The 16,624-nt window shown below is 47.8% G+C and overlaps 8 protein-coding genes across 8 annotated transcripts; 5 read left to right on the top strand and 3 right to left on the bottom strand.

The window, feature by feature from the left end:
• Positions 1-690: 690 nt before the first annotated feature.
• On the top strand, positions 691-2,289 carry FPRO_05993 (putative arginosuccinate synthetase; the record flags this gene model as incomplete). Its single annotated transcript, XM_031229143.1, has 7 exons — positions 691-713; positions 782-795; positions 863-918; positions 971-1,180; positions 1,219-1,240; positions 1,290-1,779; positions 1,836-2,289. The coding sequence occupies 7 exons, from the start codon at positions 691-693 to the stop codon at positions 2,287-2,289; spliced, it is 1,269 nt and encodes a 422-aa protein (XP_031079409.1).
• Positions 2,290-2,514: 225 nt separating this feature from the next.
• On the bottom strand, positions 2,515-3,255 carry FPRO_05994 (uncharacterized protein; the record flags this gene model as incomplete). The annotated part of the gene is made up of 1 exon (XM_031229142.1): positions 2,515-3,255. The coding sequence occupies one exon, from the start codon at positions 3,253-3,255 to the stop codon at positions 2,515-2,517; it is 741 nt and encodes a 246-aa protein (XP_031079408.1).
• Positions 3,256-3,596: 341 nt separating this feature from the next.
• Positions 3,597-4,615, top strand: FPRO_05995 (uncharacterized protein; the record flags this gene model as incomplete). The annotated part of the gene is made up of 2 exons (XM_031229141.1): positions 3,597-4,028; positions 4,082-4,615. The coding sequence occupies 2 exons, from the start codon at positions 3,597-3,599 to the stop codon at positions 4,613-4,615; spliced, it is 966 nt and encodes a 321-aa protein (XP_031079407.1).
• Positions 4,616-4,733: 118 nt separating this feature from the next.
• On the bottom strand, positions 4,734-5,776 carry FPRO_05996 (uncharacterized protein; the record flags this gene model as incomplete). Its single annotated transcript, XM_031229140.1, has 5 exons — positions 4,734-4,908; positions 4,953-5,002; positions 5,052-5,090; positions 5,432-5,631; positions 5,716-5,776. 5 exons carry the CDS (start codon positions 5,774-5,776, stop codon positions 4,734-4,736), a joined length of 525 nt encoding a protein of 174 aa, XP_031079406.1.
• A 272-nt stretch (positions 5,777-6,048) lies between these two features.
• On the bottom strand, positions 6,049-9,678 carry FPRO_05997 (putative ECM16-putative DEAH-box RNA helicase; the record flags this gene model as incomplete). Its single annotated transcript, XM_031229138.1, has 1 exon — positions 6,049-9,678. The coding sequence occupies one exon, from the start codon at positions 9,676-9,678 to the stop codon at positions 6,049-6,051; it is 3,630 nt and encodes a 1,209-aa protein (XP_031079405.1).
• A 291-nt stretch (positions 9,679-9,969) lies between these two features.
• FPRO_05998 (uncharacterized protein) lies at positions 9,970-10,471 on the top strand (the record flags this gene model as incomplete). Its single annotated transcript, XM_031229137.1, has 2 exons — positions 9,970-10,122; positions 10,175-10,471. 2 exons carry the CDS (start codon positions 9,970-9,972, stop codon positions 10,469-10,471), a joined length of 450 nt encoding a protein of 149 aa, XP_031079404.1.
• Positions 10,472-11,630: 1,159 nt separating this feature from the next.
• Positions 11,631-13,597, top strand: FPRO_05999 (uncharacterized protein; the record flags this gene model as incomplete). The annotated part of the gene is made up of 10 exons (XM_031229136.1): positions 11,631-11,659; positions 11,716-11,955; positions 12,013-12,030; positions 12,082-12,148; positions 12,213-12,276; positions 12,331-12,418; positions 12,472-12,583; positions 12,636-13,242; positions 13,296-13,367; positions 13,425-13,597. 10 exons carry the CDS (start codon positions 11,631-11,633, stop codon positions 13,595-13,597), a joined length of 1,470 nt encoding a protein of 489 aa, XP_031079403.1.
• An 805-nt stretch (positions 13,598-14,402) lies between these two features.
• Positions 14,403-15,444, top strand: FPRO_06000 (uncharacterized protein; the record flags this gene model as incomplete). Its single annotated transcript, XM_031229135.1, has 4 exons — positions 14,403-14,643; positions 14,694-15,077; positions 15,142-15,274; positions 15,330-15,444. 4 exons carry the CDS (start codon positions 14,403-14,405, stop codon positions 15,442-15,444), a joined length of 873 nt encoding a protein of 290 aa, XP_031079402.1.
• Between the last annotated feature and the right edge of the window lie 1,180 nt (positions 15,445-16,624).

Raw genomic sequence — 16,624 nt, 5'->3', positions numbered from 1 at the left:
TGTGCGACGCTATTTGCAGTATGCATCACAAACTGATAAACCTCCCGGCATTACTGAGACTCGAAGGCTAAGTGCATCAGAGTTACATCCAATATGTTTCTACTGGGTAGGCATTTTCCAACGAACATAAGCTGCCGTGGGCCTCGTCGAAAAAAGAATCACCGCTACTACCCGCCGTGGATCCTATCAACTTATAATGAGTAGCTCGGGCCAGCCGTGCTTAGACCCATCCATCGAAAATTTTGATATTGAGTCAACAATCGCCTTGGGCTGCCGAATTCGCATCTCAAAATGGAACCATGGATAGTAATTTCTCCCCCGCCCCTAACAAATAGCTATGACTGGCTTCCTATCAAGAGATTGCCAAGCCTGTAACTGGAATCTATCTTGGTAATTTCTGAGGTCATTGTGTAGATTGTTGGTCGAGTCCGGAGTCGGAGGTCGAAGTCTTGTAAGTGAATCACTAATTTTGTGATACGCATGGTCCATGCCCGAGTTAGGATTTTGCTTTTTGTACAGGATGGAAGTATTTAGAGGTGAGTCAAATTCGTAGTATATAATATATTCCATTCACCTCTGTTCATTTGCTGAAACTCAAACACCTGCACACGCCAAAGCTTGCTACTCAACATCACTATTCTCTTCATCTTAGCCAAATAACAGTACACCCCACAACAAAACGACTTCATAATGTCAAAAGGCCGCGTTTGTCTGTAAGTTTATATGCCGTTGATAATAGCCTGCTGATTAGAATAAAACATTTGCTAACACTTGATTGCAGTGCCTATTCTGGAGGTACACACTTCTGACTCTTTCACCCAGAGTGATCAAGTGTGAGATTGATTGCTAACATTTAGCCAAGGTCTCGATACCTCGACTATCTTGAAATGGCTCATTCTCGAGGGCTATGAGGTTGTGGTATGTGAACCTCCTCCAGCTGCTTCTGCAGGTTCAATCTGACATACTTTAGTGCTTCCTCGCGGATGTTGGTCAGGTTGAGGACTTCGATGCTGTCGAAAAGAAGGCCCTCGCTCTCGGTGCGGAGTGTATGATCATTGAAAACCTCCAGAAGGAATTCGTCGAGCAGATCGTCTTCCGAGCAATCCAGTGCAATGCCATCTATGAGGACCGATACCTCCTTGGAACTGCTCTGGCCCGACCTGTCATCGCTCGCGCCCAGGTCCGCGTTGCTGAGAAGTACAACTGCAATCTCTTGAGCCACGGCTGCACAGGCAAAGGCGTGAGTCGACCCCCTCAGACTTTGAGGACAACCTGCTAACATGCCACAGAACGAGTATGGCACTTTTTATCACGAAAATTTTCCATTCATAAATCACTGACAGAGCCCTTTAGTCAAGTTCGTTTCGAGCTCGCCTTCAAGGCCTGCAACCCTTCCATCAAGGTCATCGCCCCCTGGCGACTCCCCGAATTCTGTGAAAAGTTCCAAGGTCGACAGGATCTCCTTAAGTTCGCCGCCGAGAACAATATCCCCGTTTCATCGACCCCTAAGGCTCCTTGGAGCCAGGACGAGAACCTCGTCCACTGCTCGTACGAGGCCGGTATTCTCGAAGACCCCGATCATACTCCTCCTAGGGATCTTTGGACTCAGACTGTCGATCCTCTTGAGGCCCCCGACAAGCCTCTCGACTTCACTGTGTACTTCGAGAAGGGTCTCCCTGTCAAGGTTACTACCCCTGACCAAGAGGCCACCGACTCGGTAGAGTTGTTCAAGCTGCTCAACAAGATCGGTCACGACCACGGCGTCGGCCGAATTGACATGTACGTCCGTTTTCAACATTGACTTGTGGCCCAACACTATGCTTACAATTAAACAGTGTCGAGAACCGATGGATTGGACTCAAGAGCCGAGGGTGCTACGACACCCCTGGTCTCACTATCGCCCGCCTTGCTCACGTCGATCTCGAGGGTCTTGTCCTTGACTCCAAGGTTCGCAAGCTTCGAGACCAATTTGTGACTATCGAGTGGTCCCAGTGCCTTTACAATGGCATGTATTTCTCCCCTGAGCGTGAGTGGCTCGATGAGGCAATTGTTTCTGCTCAAAAGGGTGTCAACGGTCAAGTCCGCCTCCGCGCGTACAAGGGCAATGTTTACGTCCTTGGACGATCCAGCGAGACTAGCAGCCTCTACTCCCAGGAAGATGCTTCAATGGACAGTCTTGACACATTTTCTCCCATGGATAGCACTGGCTTCATTGCTATCCAGTCTATCCGATTGGAGAAGTATGGTGCTCAGAAGGCTAAAGACGGCCAACCCCTTAGCCAGTCTTAATTTGTAACAGTATGAATGTAACAACAGTGGTTTGGTATGGCGTTGGGCCAGGTAAATAGCTTTAAAAGTGTGCAAGCTTCCTGTTATATGGGAAGCGCTGAGAATTGACTCATTGATTTGGACGCAAGATGGATACAAATGGTGACTTGACGCTTTTCCTCGATTTCTCTGGGAGGGGTATCTCATATTCGACTGTTTTGAAGTTCAAGGCCAGAAGCGGTGACCTTAGTCTCGACGATGAGGCCTCGGACTGGCACTGCGTCTGCGTCTATCTCTCGACCTTGATCGGCGGCGCTCCCTGCTGCTATCCCTGTGGCGTCGTTCGTCTTCCTCCGTGGCTCCTCTTCGATGACCCTCACGGTGACGTCTATGGCTACGGCTACTTTCCTCGTCACCATCCCTATCTCTGTGTCTGTGTCTTGGCCTATCCTCATCTCGTTCCCTGCCTCCACCACGGTCACGACTTCGGCTCCTCCTATGTCGTCGATGGCGGCGCTCGCGACTTCGATGTCTTCGTCGTTCTCGCCTCTCGGTATCGTCATGACGTCTTGAGCTCTCCCTCTTCTCGTACCCAGATTCCTCAGGAGGGCCACTTTCCGGACCAACCTTTCGTTTACTGGGATCAACCTCTACTGCGTTCGCACCGGAAGAGTTTCTTACGGGGGGTGGCAGCCCCAGGGCTTTTGCGATAGCGTCCTCCTCGGCCTCCTTGATTTTGCGCAACTCTTCCTTTCGCGCTCTCTCTCGACGCTCCTCCTCGGTCTCGCCATCTTCTTTGGGCTCTCCAGAATCGTCTTCCGCTTTGGCATACCAGTTGAGATCGCGACCTTTTTGCCAGCGTCCAACAGGTGCCTTGAGACTGTGGCCGAGATAGTTTTCGCGATGTGAAGAGCTTGCGACTTCATCCCAGCTAAAGTTGACGCCTCCTCTTGAACCGGTCTTGCGAATACTTGAAAGCAGATCCATGGTATGTTTTTAGTGCTGGTGGCCTTAACTGGATGCGGCCCCTTTTTTATGTCGATATATGGACGGTTTTCTTTTCGTCGTTACGAACTGCGATGGTTGTGAGATTGAAGGTTAGAGGTTGAAATTGATGCGCCGCGCCTCTTACTGGATGGGTCGCTGAGGCGGAACACTGCCGCCTTGCAACGCGCTAGAAGCGGAACCCCACGTCAAATAGAGCTGGAGCTTCAATACGTTTCTTGAACCTTTACACTGAACTCCAAGGAAATATTACCATCATAGCACCAAATACAACAAAGGAACTTTCCTACATAACACTAGCAAAATAATCGGGACTCTTCACAATGTCGAATCCAAACGATCCTCCCCTCGATGAGATCCAATGGCGCTCTCCTATGGCGATTCAACAAATGGGCGGCCTGCACAATAACACCATCCTCTTTTACTTCGCAGAATCGCCCTTCTTCGAGCGCACGTCGAACAACGCTGTTGTATATAACCAAGCCATGAATGTACCATCGATGTATCCAGTCATTCAGACACGCGAAGCTTTCGAGACGCATCTTAACACCATGTCGGGGCTTGAGTTCAGGGTTGTCGAAGAGCCTGCTGAAACTGGCCCTGGAGCAGGTACCGGTGTATGGGTCATTCGTAAGCAAACGAGACGAAAGTCAGCGTATGATGACGACGAGATTACTGTTCATGCCACATACTTTGTTGTGGGGGAGAATATCTACATGGCGCCAACTCTCAGTGCCATTCTTTCAGCAAGAATTGTATGTTCTTTGCAGCAGTTGTTTTGCGAACAGTTCTAACCTCACTGTTATAGTTGACGATATCTTCGCAAGTTACCAACGCCGTGACAACTGCTGAGTCTGTCAGAAAATGGGGTCCCTCTATGGGTAACTTTTACCAGCTCCCATCAGCCAAGACATCAACAAAACCAAGGATCCAGAACTCTGCAGCGGCGACCCCAATGCCTGTGTCTGATGAAGCTAGTAAAGGTCCAGCTGCCCCTGCAGCAGCCGCGCAGAAAGATGATGAGAAGTCACTAGAAAGACTAGCAGAAGAGTCTTTCATGATTCACATGAAGTACGGGGGCGAATACATCGACGAGAACCCTATCACAGGCCGCCCAGGAGAGTTCCACCTCACAACAACGGGCCGCAAACCACCACAAATCGCAAAGACGGATGGCCCCATTAGGAGTATCAATGCGCCGACGACGATCAATACAAAGATCGATGATAAGAAAGAAAGCAAGGAGAGCAAAGAGAGAACACCCAAATCAACGACTGCTCCCAAGCCTAAGCGTAAGAAGAGCAAGATGGTAAACTCTACTAGCACACCAGCTGCGTCTTGAGTTATTACCGGTAGGAGCATGGCGTTAACCTGGGGAAAAGTGATGCTTTTAGTTTCTATACAGGAATTTGATACCCCAATACAGTTTATTATTATGCCTTTGTCATTTGTTTTAACACTTAACTAATAGTATAGCCCCCATCAATTGACAATGCAGCACCTTGAATGAAGGAAGCCTTGGGACTTGATAGGGGCATAACAGCATTTGCTGCTTCCTGCGGGGTTCCTTTTCTTTTCTTGACGGCAGCCTGTACGGCCGGGTCATCTTCCGGAACACTAGCCATCATAGGAGTTCTGAGATATCAGTATGGGCACAGTGAGATCAAGAGATAACTTACTCAATAACTCCAGGGCAGCCGCAGTTAACACGAATCTGATCTTTTGTATACTGTTTGTGTGAAACAAAAGGATAGCGTCAATTCATTAGTTGGACTTACGTTGATAGCATTGCCTCTCGTCAAACTGACGATAGCTGCCTTTGAAGCACTATATATCGCTGCCCCAATTGTCATTCAAGGTTAGAGTCTGTTAAAAGTAATGTGTTCTCACGAGTTTATGGTTTCCCTATAGCCAAGGTTTTCCAACTCTGACAATGGAACCTCTAAACCCAGGCCGTCCATCATGAGTAACTCCAACATCCTGACTGATCATAAGCTTTTTAGCTCTTCTCTCGCAAACAGCCACAGACCACGCAAGTTGGTATTTATAACATGATCAGACTTTTCAGGGATGGCTTCATGACTCTTCTTTGTTGGTACGTAGATTCCTTTCCAGCCATCGTGAGCAGGAGTCAAAGGAAAACAGTGTATAGACATACCAGCACAGTTGACGGCATAGTTAATGCGTCAAAATGCTTGATAGAAAGCTCCATGTTCCCACCAACTTCACATGTGTCAATGTTATCAATGTGTCTGATGAGCACACCTGGATCTGCATCTCTGCTTACAGTTTTGATAGCGGCCTTGGTAGCGTTCAGACCTGTGCTGTCTTTGTCGAACAAGGTGAGCCTCCGACACCCTTTTATGGCAAGTTATATAGCGAATTGACGTCCAATACCTTGTACCAGTAGATGAGATAGCTATTTGGAGCAGTGTGCCATACCTGATGCGACGCCGGTTACCAAAGCCACACCTCGGAAGAGGGTATTGGATCTTTCAGACATATTAATGATTAATTTGTCTAGACTCACACGAGAAGAGGACCTCAAGCGCACACTTCTTGTCTTATGAGCTCAACTGAAACCGTGTAATTTGAAGTTCTCATATTACCTATAGCATCATCTTGCAAAATGACGTCGAGATCACCCAATCACACAACACTTTTACTGCAGACTCAGAACGAAAATATAGATGAAATCCCATTTTTTATAAACCACGAGGTATCCTGTCTATTTCAAGACTAAATTATCGAAAACATCTTCCATATCTGCAATCTCTACTCTACAACCCATCCCTTGCCAGGAACCTTTCTCTGCTTCACCTTCTTCGCGGGAAGAGGCCATCCTTGACCACCGGTGCTCTCGGCTCTCAAATATGGAACCACGAAGCACTCTCTTACTGTAGCTCCATCCGTGCCCGTTGTGGGCTTGAGCTCCTTAATCGGCTTGCCGTAGGTGATAAGGGGCGTTCCCTTAGCCAACCCTGCTAGTTGCCCGCCAGTTACGTCTGTAAGGGCATGCATTCTTGTCTTGGGGCGCTTCTCCGCATCAACTGATTGCGCGGCTCGCTGAAGATAAGAGTAAACGATGTACTCGGGGCATTCCTGAATACTGATGTGGGCAAGAGGTGAGGTGGGGTGGATGTATACTGCATGGTCGCTTTCAACTTCCTTGCCAGCGTGGATAGGAATCAAGGGGATATATGGAACGTCGATGGACCGGCGAGGCTTGCGGAATTGCTCAGGGGGGTTGGGTGTAAGATCTGCGCGAATAGCAACCTGATCCACGAAGCCAGCCGCGACCATTTGCTTCAGCGCAGCGACCTGTTTGGGGGATGGGGGATCCAGCTTGTCCTGGTATTTCAGGTTGGTAAAAGCTGAAACATTGGTCCTCAATAACTCTGTGATCTGTCTTCGCAGTTGCTGAATCTCCTTAAGCACCTTGTATCGAACAAAATGACTCTCACACCATTCTTCTGTAGGCTCGTGAGCAAACTCACCCACGACTTGCAGAAGTTTGATAGCATCGGATTTATCGTCTAGGTAACAGAAGTTCTTGTGAACCTCATTAAACATCTTTCGCACATTGGCTTGGCGATCTTCTGCAATGACGTCTGATGTTGTACGAATAGCTGTATCATCCTTCGCTGCGAGGGCAGGAATCGCTTGGTTCTCAGGAAGGAAGATTTCGGCGGCTGATAAACCAGCAACAAGAGCAATTGTGTAGTGGATGCAGTCATGAAGATGGCCAACTAGCAATATGCGCGCAAACCTAGGAGACAGAGGGAACACAGACATGGTTTGACCAATCTGCGTAACTTGTCCTTTTGAGGAGATAGCAGATAGATATGTCAAAAGCTTTTCAGACTTAGCAAGGGCTCGTCGATCAGGTGGTGTAGGGAAGGGGAAGTTGACAACATGCTGCAGGTTCATCGCCTTGAGCTGTAGCACGATACCCTCAATAGGCATTCGCAACAACTCGGGATCTGTGAAAGGTGGGAAATCTCTCTCATATACTGCAGAGGAGTAGAGCCTGTAACAATGGCCAGGACCGGTACGACCAGCACGACCAGATCGCTGGTTTGCGCTGGCTTTGCTGATCCATCCAATATCGTAGCTCTGAACTCCACTTAGACGATCATACTGTCTCTCTTTTGATCGTCCACAGTCAAAGACATATCGAATACCAGGAATGGTCAAACTGGTTTCCGCAACGTTGGTTGCCAAGATGATGTTTCGTGTACCCTCAGGTGCTCGCTCAAAGACTCGCATCTGCTCGCGTGTTGGAAGCAAGGAGTAAAGAGGCAAAACTCGCATCTTTAATGGTGCAACCTCCTGGTCCTCTTCGATCTGAAACTCGTCCTCGTCGTCCTCATTTTCGTCATCTGTGGGTATCTCATCAAAATCATCACCAGTACGGTCATCCACATCTCCAAACTCAATATCCTCGACCTCAATAGGAGCCTCGCTAGCAGAAATTTGTACTTTGGGTCCATCCGCAGTCTTTGGACCGCCAAATGTAGCCTTTAGCTTCTTGCTGAGCTCTAGAATCTCGTTGCGGCCAGTCAAGAACACAAGGATATCACCAGGTGGTAACTTCTTATGACCCCTGCTAATCTTTCTAAAGGCCTCTTCCACGTAATCATGCTGAGTTCTTCGGGAGAAATGAATGGTGACAGGATGTTGCCGGCCCTCAACCTCCAATACTGGCGGGGGAGTAGCAAACAGCGTCGGATTCATGGTGAGATCTTCTATCCGCAATGTAGCAGACATGATGATGAGTTTTAAGGGTTTGACTGTAGGATCCTCTGCTGCTAGCTCTGCTCGGAGCTTGATAACTCGGCTGAGCATACCAATCAAGATATCCGTGTTGACGCTTCTCTCATGAGCTTCGTCAATGACAATGGCCGAATACTTCTTCAGTGTGATATCCTGCGCCACTTCTCGTAGCAAGACACCATCAGTCATGAACTTGATAGCCGTCTTAGGATCAACTGTGCCCTCGAAGCGGATCTGGTAGGCCACCACCTCGGACTTATCACCAAGTTCCTCGCCAACTCGCTTCGACATACTGACAGCAGCGACTCGACGGGGCTGAGTGATGCCAATCATACCAGGCGTTGGCGAGTCGGGTGAACCATAACCAGATTCATACAAGAACTGAGGAATTTGAGTAGTCTTTCCGGAACCAGTGGAACCGCAAACAACGACAATGTCATGGTTATGAATGGCTTCCATTATCCTTTGTTCCTCTGATACCACGGGAAGTTTTAACCTAGCCTCCTGAACTTCTGGTGTTCTCGTAACCGTCACGCTGTAAACCTTTCGGTTAATATTCTGCGTTGGTTGCAGTTCCATGGGTAAAGGATCTTGCTCAGGGGCTCGGGGAACAAAATTTTCTGGCTTGGGTATTTCAAGATTTGTTGTTGTTCCCTCGATGGATTGATAACCCAGAGCTTCGTTTCGCTGTTGGTGTGCCCATGCCTTGAAAGACGATGATCTCTGTGCTTTGTTTTCGTCTGCGTCTTCCATGTCCTCATCAGACCCTTCGGGTCCCTCACTGGATTCATCATCTTCTTCCTCATCGCTTTCGCTGTCATCATCTGCGGTGTTATCCTTGTCAGCCGAGTCGTCGCTGAAACCATTCCACTCGTCGCTATCGCTATCACTTGCAACGCTGTCGGCTTCTTCAGACTCGAGCTCAAGTGGCGTTTCGACTGGCGCTAAGGAGAATTTTGACTTGACTCCACCTCGCTTCTGACGCTTTTTGATCACCGGTCGTCCTTCGTCGTCGACCTCGAGCGGTCTCTTCAGACCCGAACCAATTGTTGGCGCAGAGGTTTCTGTTTTCGTTTGATCCGACTCTTTGGATGTGGGCGCGGGCGCAGGAGTTGGTGTGGGCTTGGATGGCTTTTTTTCGTCGGGCTCAGATTCTTCACTCTCATCGCTCGAGATCTCTTCATCCACGTTAAGCTCTTTTCTCTTCTCAAGAAGAATCTCGTTTCTCTCCTCCTCACCACCCTCCAAACCAGCTTTCTCCTCTCTCATAGCCCGCCTCAAAGCCTCCTTCTTGGTTTCGCGACCCTGGCCAAGGACTCGGCTGCTCGAGAACAAGGTTGTGTCGATTTGTTGCTCAGCAAGTTTGGCCATCAGCTCGCGGGACTCATCCTTGCGCAGCTTGCCCTCAATGTATTTTTCTAATCGCTTGGCCTTCTTTCCGCTCATTTTAGCTCCTTCTTGGCGGAGTTCCGCCTTCATCTGTGCCTTTTTGGCCTCCCGATCAGCCTTGGCCGTCGGCAGGAGAATCTCCTGGTTTGGGTTGTCCTGGACTTCATGCTGAGCATTCTCCTTGGCTCGTTCACGGGCGAGGACTTTGTGCTTGCGTTGACGAGGAACGTATTTGGCCATTTTCTTTTTACTGTCTAGCGAATTGACAATAATTTTGCGAAAATGGCATGAAAATATTGATACGTTGGAAGATCAACCCAAGTCGCAGATGCGACGATGAACTCCATGAAATTTTGGGAACAAAGTCGTTCTGCCGTGAATTACCGCCAGAACCTGGACCTGCTTTAGGTATAGTGCGGGGTGGTGGGGCCGTCTAGCTCAGCGACATGGAACGCCTGAACCTAGCCCAGTAGCTCGAAGGGGTTTCAAAGCTAAAGCTCAACTCTACTCAAGCATAATACTTCTTCAAAGATGGCGACTGCTGATGTTAGAGAGGACGCTTTCCCTTCCAGATCTCGAGAGGTCTCAGGTCTCGTGAATGGCATAGCTACAGAGATTACATCCACCAGTTTCGCTGACAAGATACTCATCACTATCTCCCAAGAAGGTCGACTTTCACAATGGGTAATTGAGTACTCCGAGCCTTCAAGCTCTACCATAGCTGACATTGTAACAGATACAAGTTCCCCTGACAGGTTCATCATCTGGCGTTGTTGAGATGAATCTTCCCAGCTCAAGCAAAGGCCTTCTTCCATCAACACATCTCACACCAACAACGCTATTTGGTGGAGGGGGTGAGGAGCGTGAAACTCTAGGTCAACTTTATGCAGCACAAATTGCCAGCCAAATTTGTCTCAGATCTCCTGATGACCGACGAATACTGGTCCTTGGACTTGGGCTTTCTAAAACAGACCTGGAGCGTGAAGCTTTCTTTGATCTTTTGGAGCTTGCCCAGAAAGTGTTCTCGATTTGAGCTCTGTGCTCCGCTTGAAGTCTTCAGAAAACCATAATTTTGCTCAACGATCAAAACCTCGCCGATGCTATCCACCTCATTGCTCTCACTGGCCACACCCGTCTCCGAGGCGAGTAGCTCTGCTGCCGTGATGTCAGGCCCATTGCTGGATGTTGTCCCAACGGGCACGACTGTAGGATGGCGAGGTTTTTCACCGTTCAGGCGAATGGCTATGCTTGTGGTGAACTTAGTATGGCTTACACTTGCTTCGTTCGGGGATGTGGTAGAAGTTGAGGTTAAAGCCTAACTGGGGTTTTATTAGTTCGAGGCTATGTCGCATAACACCATATTGATCATGCTGTAAATACATTATTGGTAGAACAAATATCCCTGTCTTTAGCGACACCAGCCACTGTGAACTAAAACTATCGATGTTTAACAAGATATCTATTAACATAATAAGTAAGTACTTCATAACTATCTCTTACATCCAACCCCACCATTGGTCTCTGCTAATGATGTAGCGGTCTTCCTTACTTGTATTCGCTCATTCTGCCTCTGATATGGTTAGGACACATGCCATTCGAGCGGCTGTTGATGGAAACGTTATCTCCCCCAAAACTTTAACAAAAAGATAACTGAGCAAAGTAAAGTCTCCTCCATACATATGCACTAATAAGTTTCCTCAAAAGAAATGGCAAATGTGTGGCTAGTCTTTTTCTCTCTCTTTTTCTTCTTCTTCTTTTCATGCTTAATGGAAAGGTTTTAATTTTGGACGGCCGTTCAGCCATCCATTAAACCATTAGATGCTTTAGAAATCCCAGCAGCAAGTAGAGCTGCCAGAGCAGAGACAAAAAGTGAACATTGAATATTTCAAGTGCTAAATAGTAAGTGCAATATTACCTAGTAGCCTTAGTACTAAGGTAATGGGTAGTGTAGTTGAGATGATCATAAGCTCCACCTATGCACGTGCCATCAATGAACAGAAACGCCCTTTGCTTTGTCGACTCACACGAACTCGGGTTATCGGAATCCTAATGCGAATGTCAGGGCTGCCGATATATACCGAGGTATATGCAGCTAGGGAAAGAAGGCAATGTATTATATGACTGTTCCTTCATAACCATTGACCTCTAAACAAAATATCTAGTATTATTTACTGTCTCCCAACTCCATCACAATGTTCAGCCGACTTGCTCGGTGTCCTGGGTAATTTGATACTCTCACGACTCTACCAACCATGCTAATTTCTCTATTATCCACAGCACCAGGCTCTTTAGCCGTCCTGGTTCTTTAAGCGCTGCAGTTTCTGGGAAGAAACCGTACAGTCTGGGCTCTATGCTATCCCGAGAAGCCAAACGGAGGCAAAGGGAAGCCCAATCTGAAATGGGGATGCAAATCGAAAAGTCCGCCCACAAAACAACTATTCAACGTACAGAAACATCGCAGATTCGCATGAAACGCCAGGCCTTGGATGGTAAAAGTACCGCCGAGTATCGTACCTTGTAAGTGAAGCTGCGCTTATGATATTGAGGTCGCTGACATTTGGGCTTGGGGTGAAGTCCAAACATGTGGTTACGGTGAGTAGACGACCCTTTTTCATCGATTGCTAAACGCTCATGGGTTTCTAGAGATAACTGCCAGTGCAGCCAATGTGTCAACCAGGATACAAAGCAAAGGAATATTGACACTTTCCAGGTGGGTGACTACTTACTTCTACGTCACATCAGGGACCATGTTGCTAAGCTGATATATGACTTAGTTGAGAGAGGAGGACCTCAAAGTCGTTGATTTCAAAGAAACAGAGGACAAACTCCTTGTTAACTGTAAGAGCTGATTTGATTTTGGGTGGCGCTATTGATAAATACTGATTGCCATAGGGTCTGATGGCCACGAGAGCCAACATCCTCTGTCATACCTCCACTGCTGGTTCAGAGGAGCATACTCCGAAGAGTTTGGTAAGGATCAGTAAGCTCACCACCACTAAAGTACTTACAATGTCGAGATCTCTGACAGTTTAGTATGATCCGATTGTGGGACTCGACCATTGAGACCCATCCTCCCTCAGTTCCTTACAACCAATTCTTCGTCGACCACGGTTGGGAAGCTATCGGTGAGCTTACGAAAAAGATTGTAAGGCATTTTGAAACCTATAACTATGGCGCAATAGCTTATTGTTTTCTAGCGTATTCACGGCTTCTGCTTCGTCACAGATGCACCAGTCTATCCCGAGTCCACGGAAGATCTTCTGAAGCGCCTTGGTCCGATCAGAAATACACATTATGGCGGCTTCTACGACTTTACACCAGATCTTGCTATGGCTGATACAGCGTACACAAACCTCGCTCTGCCAGCTCACACAGACACTACATATTTTACCGAGCCTGCAGGCTTACAAGCATTTCACTGTCTCTCACACGAGCCAGCTCCGGGTGAAGCGCTTGAAGAAGGGGAGTCCTTAGGCGGAGAGTCACTCCTTGTTGATGGCTTCAACGCTGCTGTAACCCTGAGAAAGGAGAACCCTTGGGCTTTCAAAACTCTTGCCCAAGTTGAGCTGCCATGGCATGCAAGCGGTAACGTAGGAATATCTATTTCTCCAGACAAGGTGTATCCTGTCATTGAGCAGGAGGAAGGTGGGCATCTGAAGCGAATTCGTTGGAATAACGATGATCGTGGTGCTGTGAGTCCCTACGATGCTAAAAACTGGTACGCCGCGGCTCGAGTGTGGAATGAGATTTTGCGCCGCAAAGAGAATGAGTATTGGTTCAAGTTAGAACCCGGAAAGATCGTCAGTAAGTGGAGAGATACCTTGCTGAAATTACAGTCACATGCTGACCTTGTCTAGTCTTCAACAACTGGCGAGTTTTGCACGGCCGAAGTGCGTTCAAGGGCATTCGGCGAATCTGCGGCGCCTACAGTAGGTCTTCAATCAATGCTCTGAACCTTACATATTGGCTGACGTTTCACTTAACAGTCCCCTATGATGACTTTGTGTCTTGCTACCGGGTGACAAACACACCAGGAGGTCGGGTCGCTGGACGCAGCTACAACAACAGAACGAGGATGGGTTATAGCAATCGGAGCAAGAACTACAAAGACATTACTGAAGCTCCTAAACAAGAAGCGCCAGTCATACAGAAAAGTTGAAGAAGCCTGGTAAACAAGGAAGCGATTCAATTTTAGCTGGATGGCTTGTTGGAATAGTTGGCGCCTTACCAGTAAGACTCATGAATCAGAGCTCTAGTTACATGCACTTGCCGGCTGTAGCAGGTTGTGTCTGTATTATTCAATATGAGACAGATAGAGGCTTCATTTTACCCGCGATAATCGCCAGCCTGAATGCAGAGACAAGGTTATGTCAAATTTGGCACAGCTGCTAATGGCGGGGGACGCTTTAACCCCGCGAAATCCATTCAGCCAGTTGACAGACTCAACCCGGCGAGATATGGAGAATTGATCAGAGCTGAATGGACAGTAACAGGGCCGAAAGTGAACACCCGGGCCCTGACAGAAATAGCAGTCACACTAGAGGCGAAGCTGTTACAGCATGTCACAAAACATCAAGTCTTACAACGGCTAATCTGTGAATGACGCCTGTTCATAGGTGCGCCAGACGGTGGAGACGGCTTTGTGCCTTGCTAACCTAAGGTACAGACCTTCAGGTAATACAGTACGTTGGGTCCACTGAAGGGACAAGGGCTGTGGGAGATTCTTGGTCTGGTGTGTTTGGTTCGTCGATAAAATGTCGCAAAATGAGGATAGATATTCAATTGGGAGAAGAGCCGAGGATGTTTGGCATTGGACAAAAGTTACAGGACTATATAAAGTATGACGGTGCCCTACAAATATTGATTTGGGTGCGTAACCTTGTCGACCTGAAGCTTATCACTCAACGCCAGAGGCTCAAGTGAAACAACATTACTATTGTCTGAGTTCAGCCTGATTTGCAATCATGGATCCTAAAACTGGTGCATTTCACCATGATAACATGGCTGTGCCAGATACTTCCAGAGTTCTTCCACTATTCTCTCTCAAAGGTCGCACAGCTATTGTCTCTGGCGCTGGTGCAGGTATTGGTCTCGCCATTGCTCAAGGGCTGGCAGAGGCTGGCGCTAATGTGGCTATTTGGTACAATAGCAACAAGCAAGCACTGAAAGAAGCTGAGAAGATCGAAAAGGACTACGGTGTCAAGTGTAAGCCAGCTTATCCCTTTTCAATAGCATCGTTACTTACGAAGTGCCAGGCCGAGCATACCAAGTCAATGTTATCTCACCCGAAGCAGTTGACAAGGCCATCAACGACATTATCTCTGACTTCAATGGCCGTCTAGATGTGTTTGTGGCCAATTCCGGTATTGCCTGGGAAGATGGGTCCTTTATCGACGGGCCTACTGAGAGAGCTCGCCGTGTTATGGAAGTCAACGTTGACGGTGTTATGTGGTGCGCCAAGAGTGCAGGAGCACATTTCCGAAGACAGAAGAAGGAGGGCACAACGCTGGATGGAAAGAAATTGACCAATTTTGTGGCGGGCAGCTTCATTGCTACAGCATCTATGAGTGGAAGCATCGTCAACATCCCTCAATTGCAGGCAGTATACAACGCTTCGAAGGCAGCTGTGATCCACTTCTGTAAGTATTATATCATTTGCAGAACTAGGTACCTAAGCTTGTACGACTAACCGAAGGCTTCTAGGTAAATCTCTGGCTGTGGAATGGACAGGCTTTGCCCGTGTCAACACTGTATCACCTGGATATATCAAGACCGAGATCACAGATTTCATCAGCGAGGACGTCAAGAACGTTTTCAAGGAAAAGACAGTCGCTGGGTGAGTCTGGGCTGACATCAAAATTCGACTTTCTGTTGACTAACACCATATCCAGACGTCAAGGCGAAACTGGAGAGCTCAAGGGAGCTTATCTGTACCTGGCTAGCGATGCCTCATCTTTTACAACTGGTCATGACCTGGTCGTTGATGGTGGTTACTGCGTTCCTTAAATATGGCTACAAACTGTTCGCAGTTGAGCATTCATGTCATGTCTTGTTTGGTAAAGACCTGCTGCATACCTATGCATTGGCACGAGGGAGCTTGGAGAACAGATATCAAAGGTATTACAATGAATATCTGTGTCACGTCGTTTTGGCAGCTTCCCTAATACTTGGCTGAGGTCAGGAAATGTGATCAAGATTATCATCTTGGACCAGAAATGACAAGATGGCTTTATCGGGAAATGGCCGTACTCAGCAGCCAAGAGGGCAAAGACATGCTGGCGAGCTGTAATAATGAACTGTTGATTGATGGGCATAACACGGGCTAGGAATGCAAACATTCATATCCTTGTCAATAATCGTCGAATTTCGGATTCCTCTGTCTCAGTGATCTTTGGTGGACTAACTACACTCAAGACCACATGGGTAGGTTCGTGAAAATCGATATGAGCGCAAATGCGCAGAATGTTACGAAGTGAGCAATAATATTGCACTGTTCACCGCTCTCTTTGTTAACCGTTATCCCACTTGGATCGTTGATAAGATTCTAGGCCCAACCTACCAGCCAAATATCCGATTTTAGCAGCAAGTTTCAGGGCAGCCGGTCGGTACCTTAGCTTTCCCTTCCCCGTAGGACAAATTAACGTTGCGCAGTAGCGCAAAGAGAGAATGAAAAGCTCAGCTGTGTCCTTTCCATTGGTAAACGCATGATGACCACGCGAGCGAGACTCCTCCATTTAATTACTTCTATCTTCTAATTGGGCCGAGGTCAGCATCTGTCATTGAAACGTGAGGAGCTGTTAGATTTTAGAAGACGGGAGCTGCCTAGATGAGTAAGTACTGTGCCCGCATTCACTCGTATATCTCCACCTGCCAACGCTGGATCAGTACTTGAGCTCCCTCCCGGGGTACCCAAGCCCAGTGGCCCTTAGGTTCCTGTAGAATCGCTCAATCGTCATCTCCCAACTAGCAGTGACTGCTGAGTTCTTACCTCCCAACCTGACCTCCCGCCGCTCTTTCTGGTCAGCCCTACCTATATCCAGTAACCGCCTTCTTTCAAACCCGGCCACGGCATTTGCTCAGAAACTTCCCTTGCGCATCGCCGTCTGCCTTTTACTTAGTCGCATTGCATTATCTCTTTGTGCAAGTTTCTATAAGTATCACACTTTCATCGATCACAACTATCAAC

The sequence above is a fragment of the Fusarium proliferatum genome (assembly GCF_900067095.1).
Source record: "Fusarium proliferatum ET1 genome assembly, contig: FPRO_scaffold003, whole genome shotgun sequence".
Lineage (NCBI taxonomy): Eukaryota > Fungi > Ascomycota > Sordariomycetes > Hypocreales > Nectriaceae > Fusarium > Fusarium proliferatum.
This window is presented reverse-complemented; position numbering and strand designations above follow the sequence as displayed.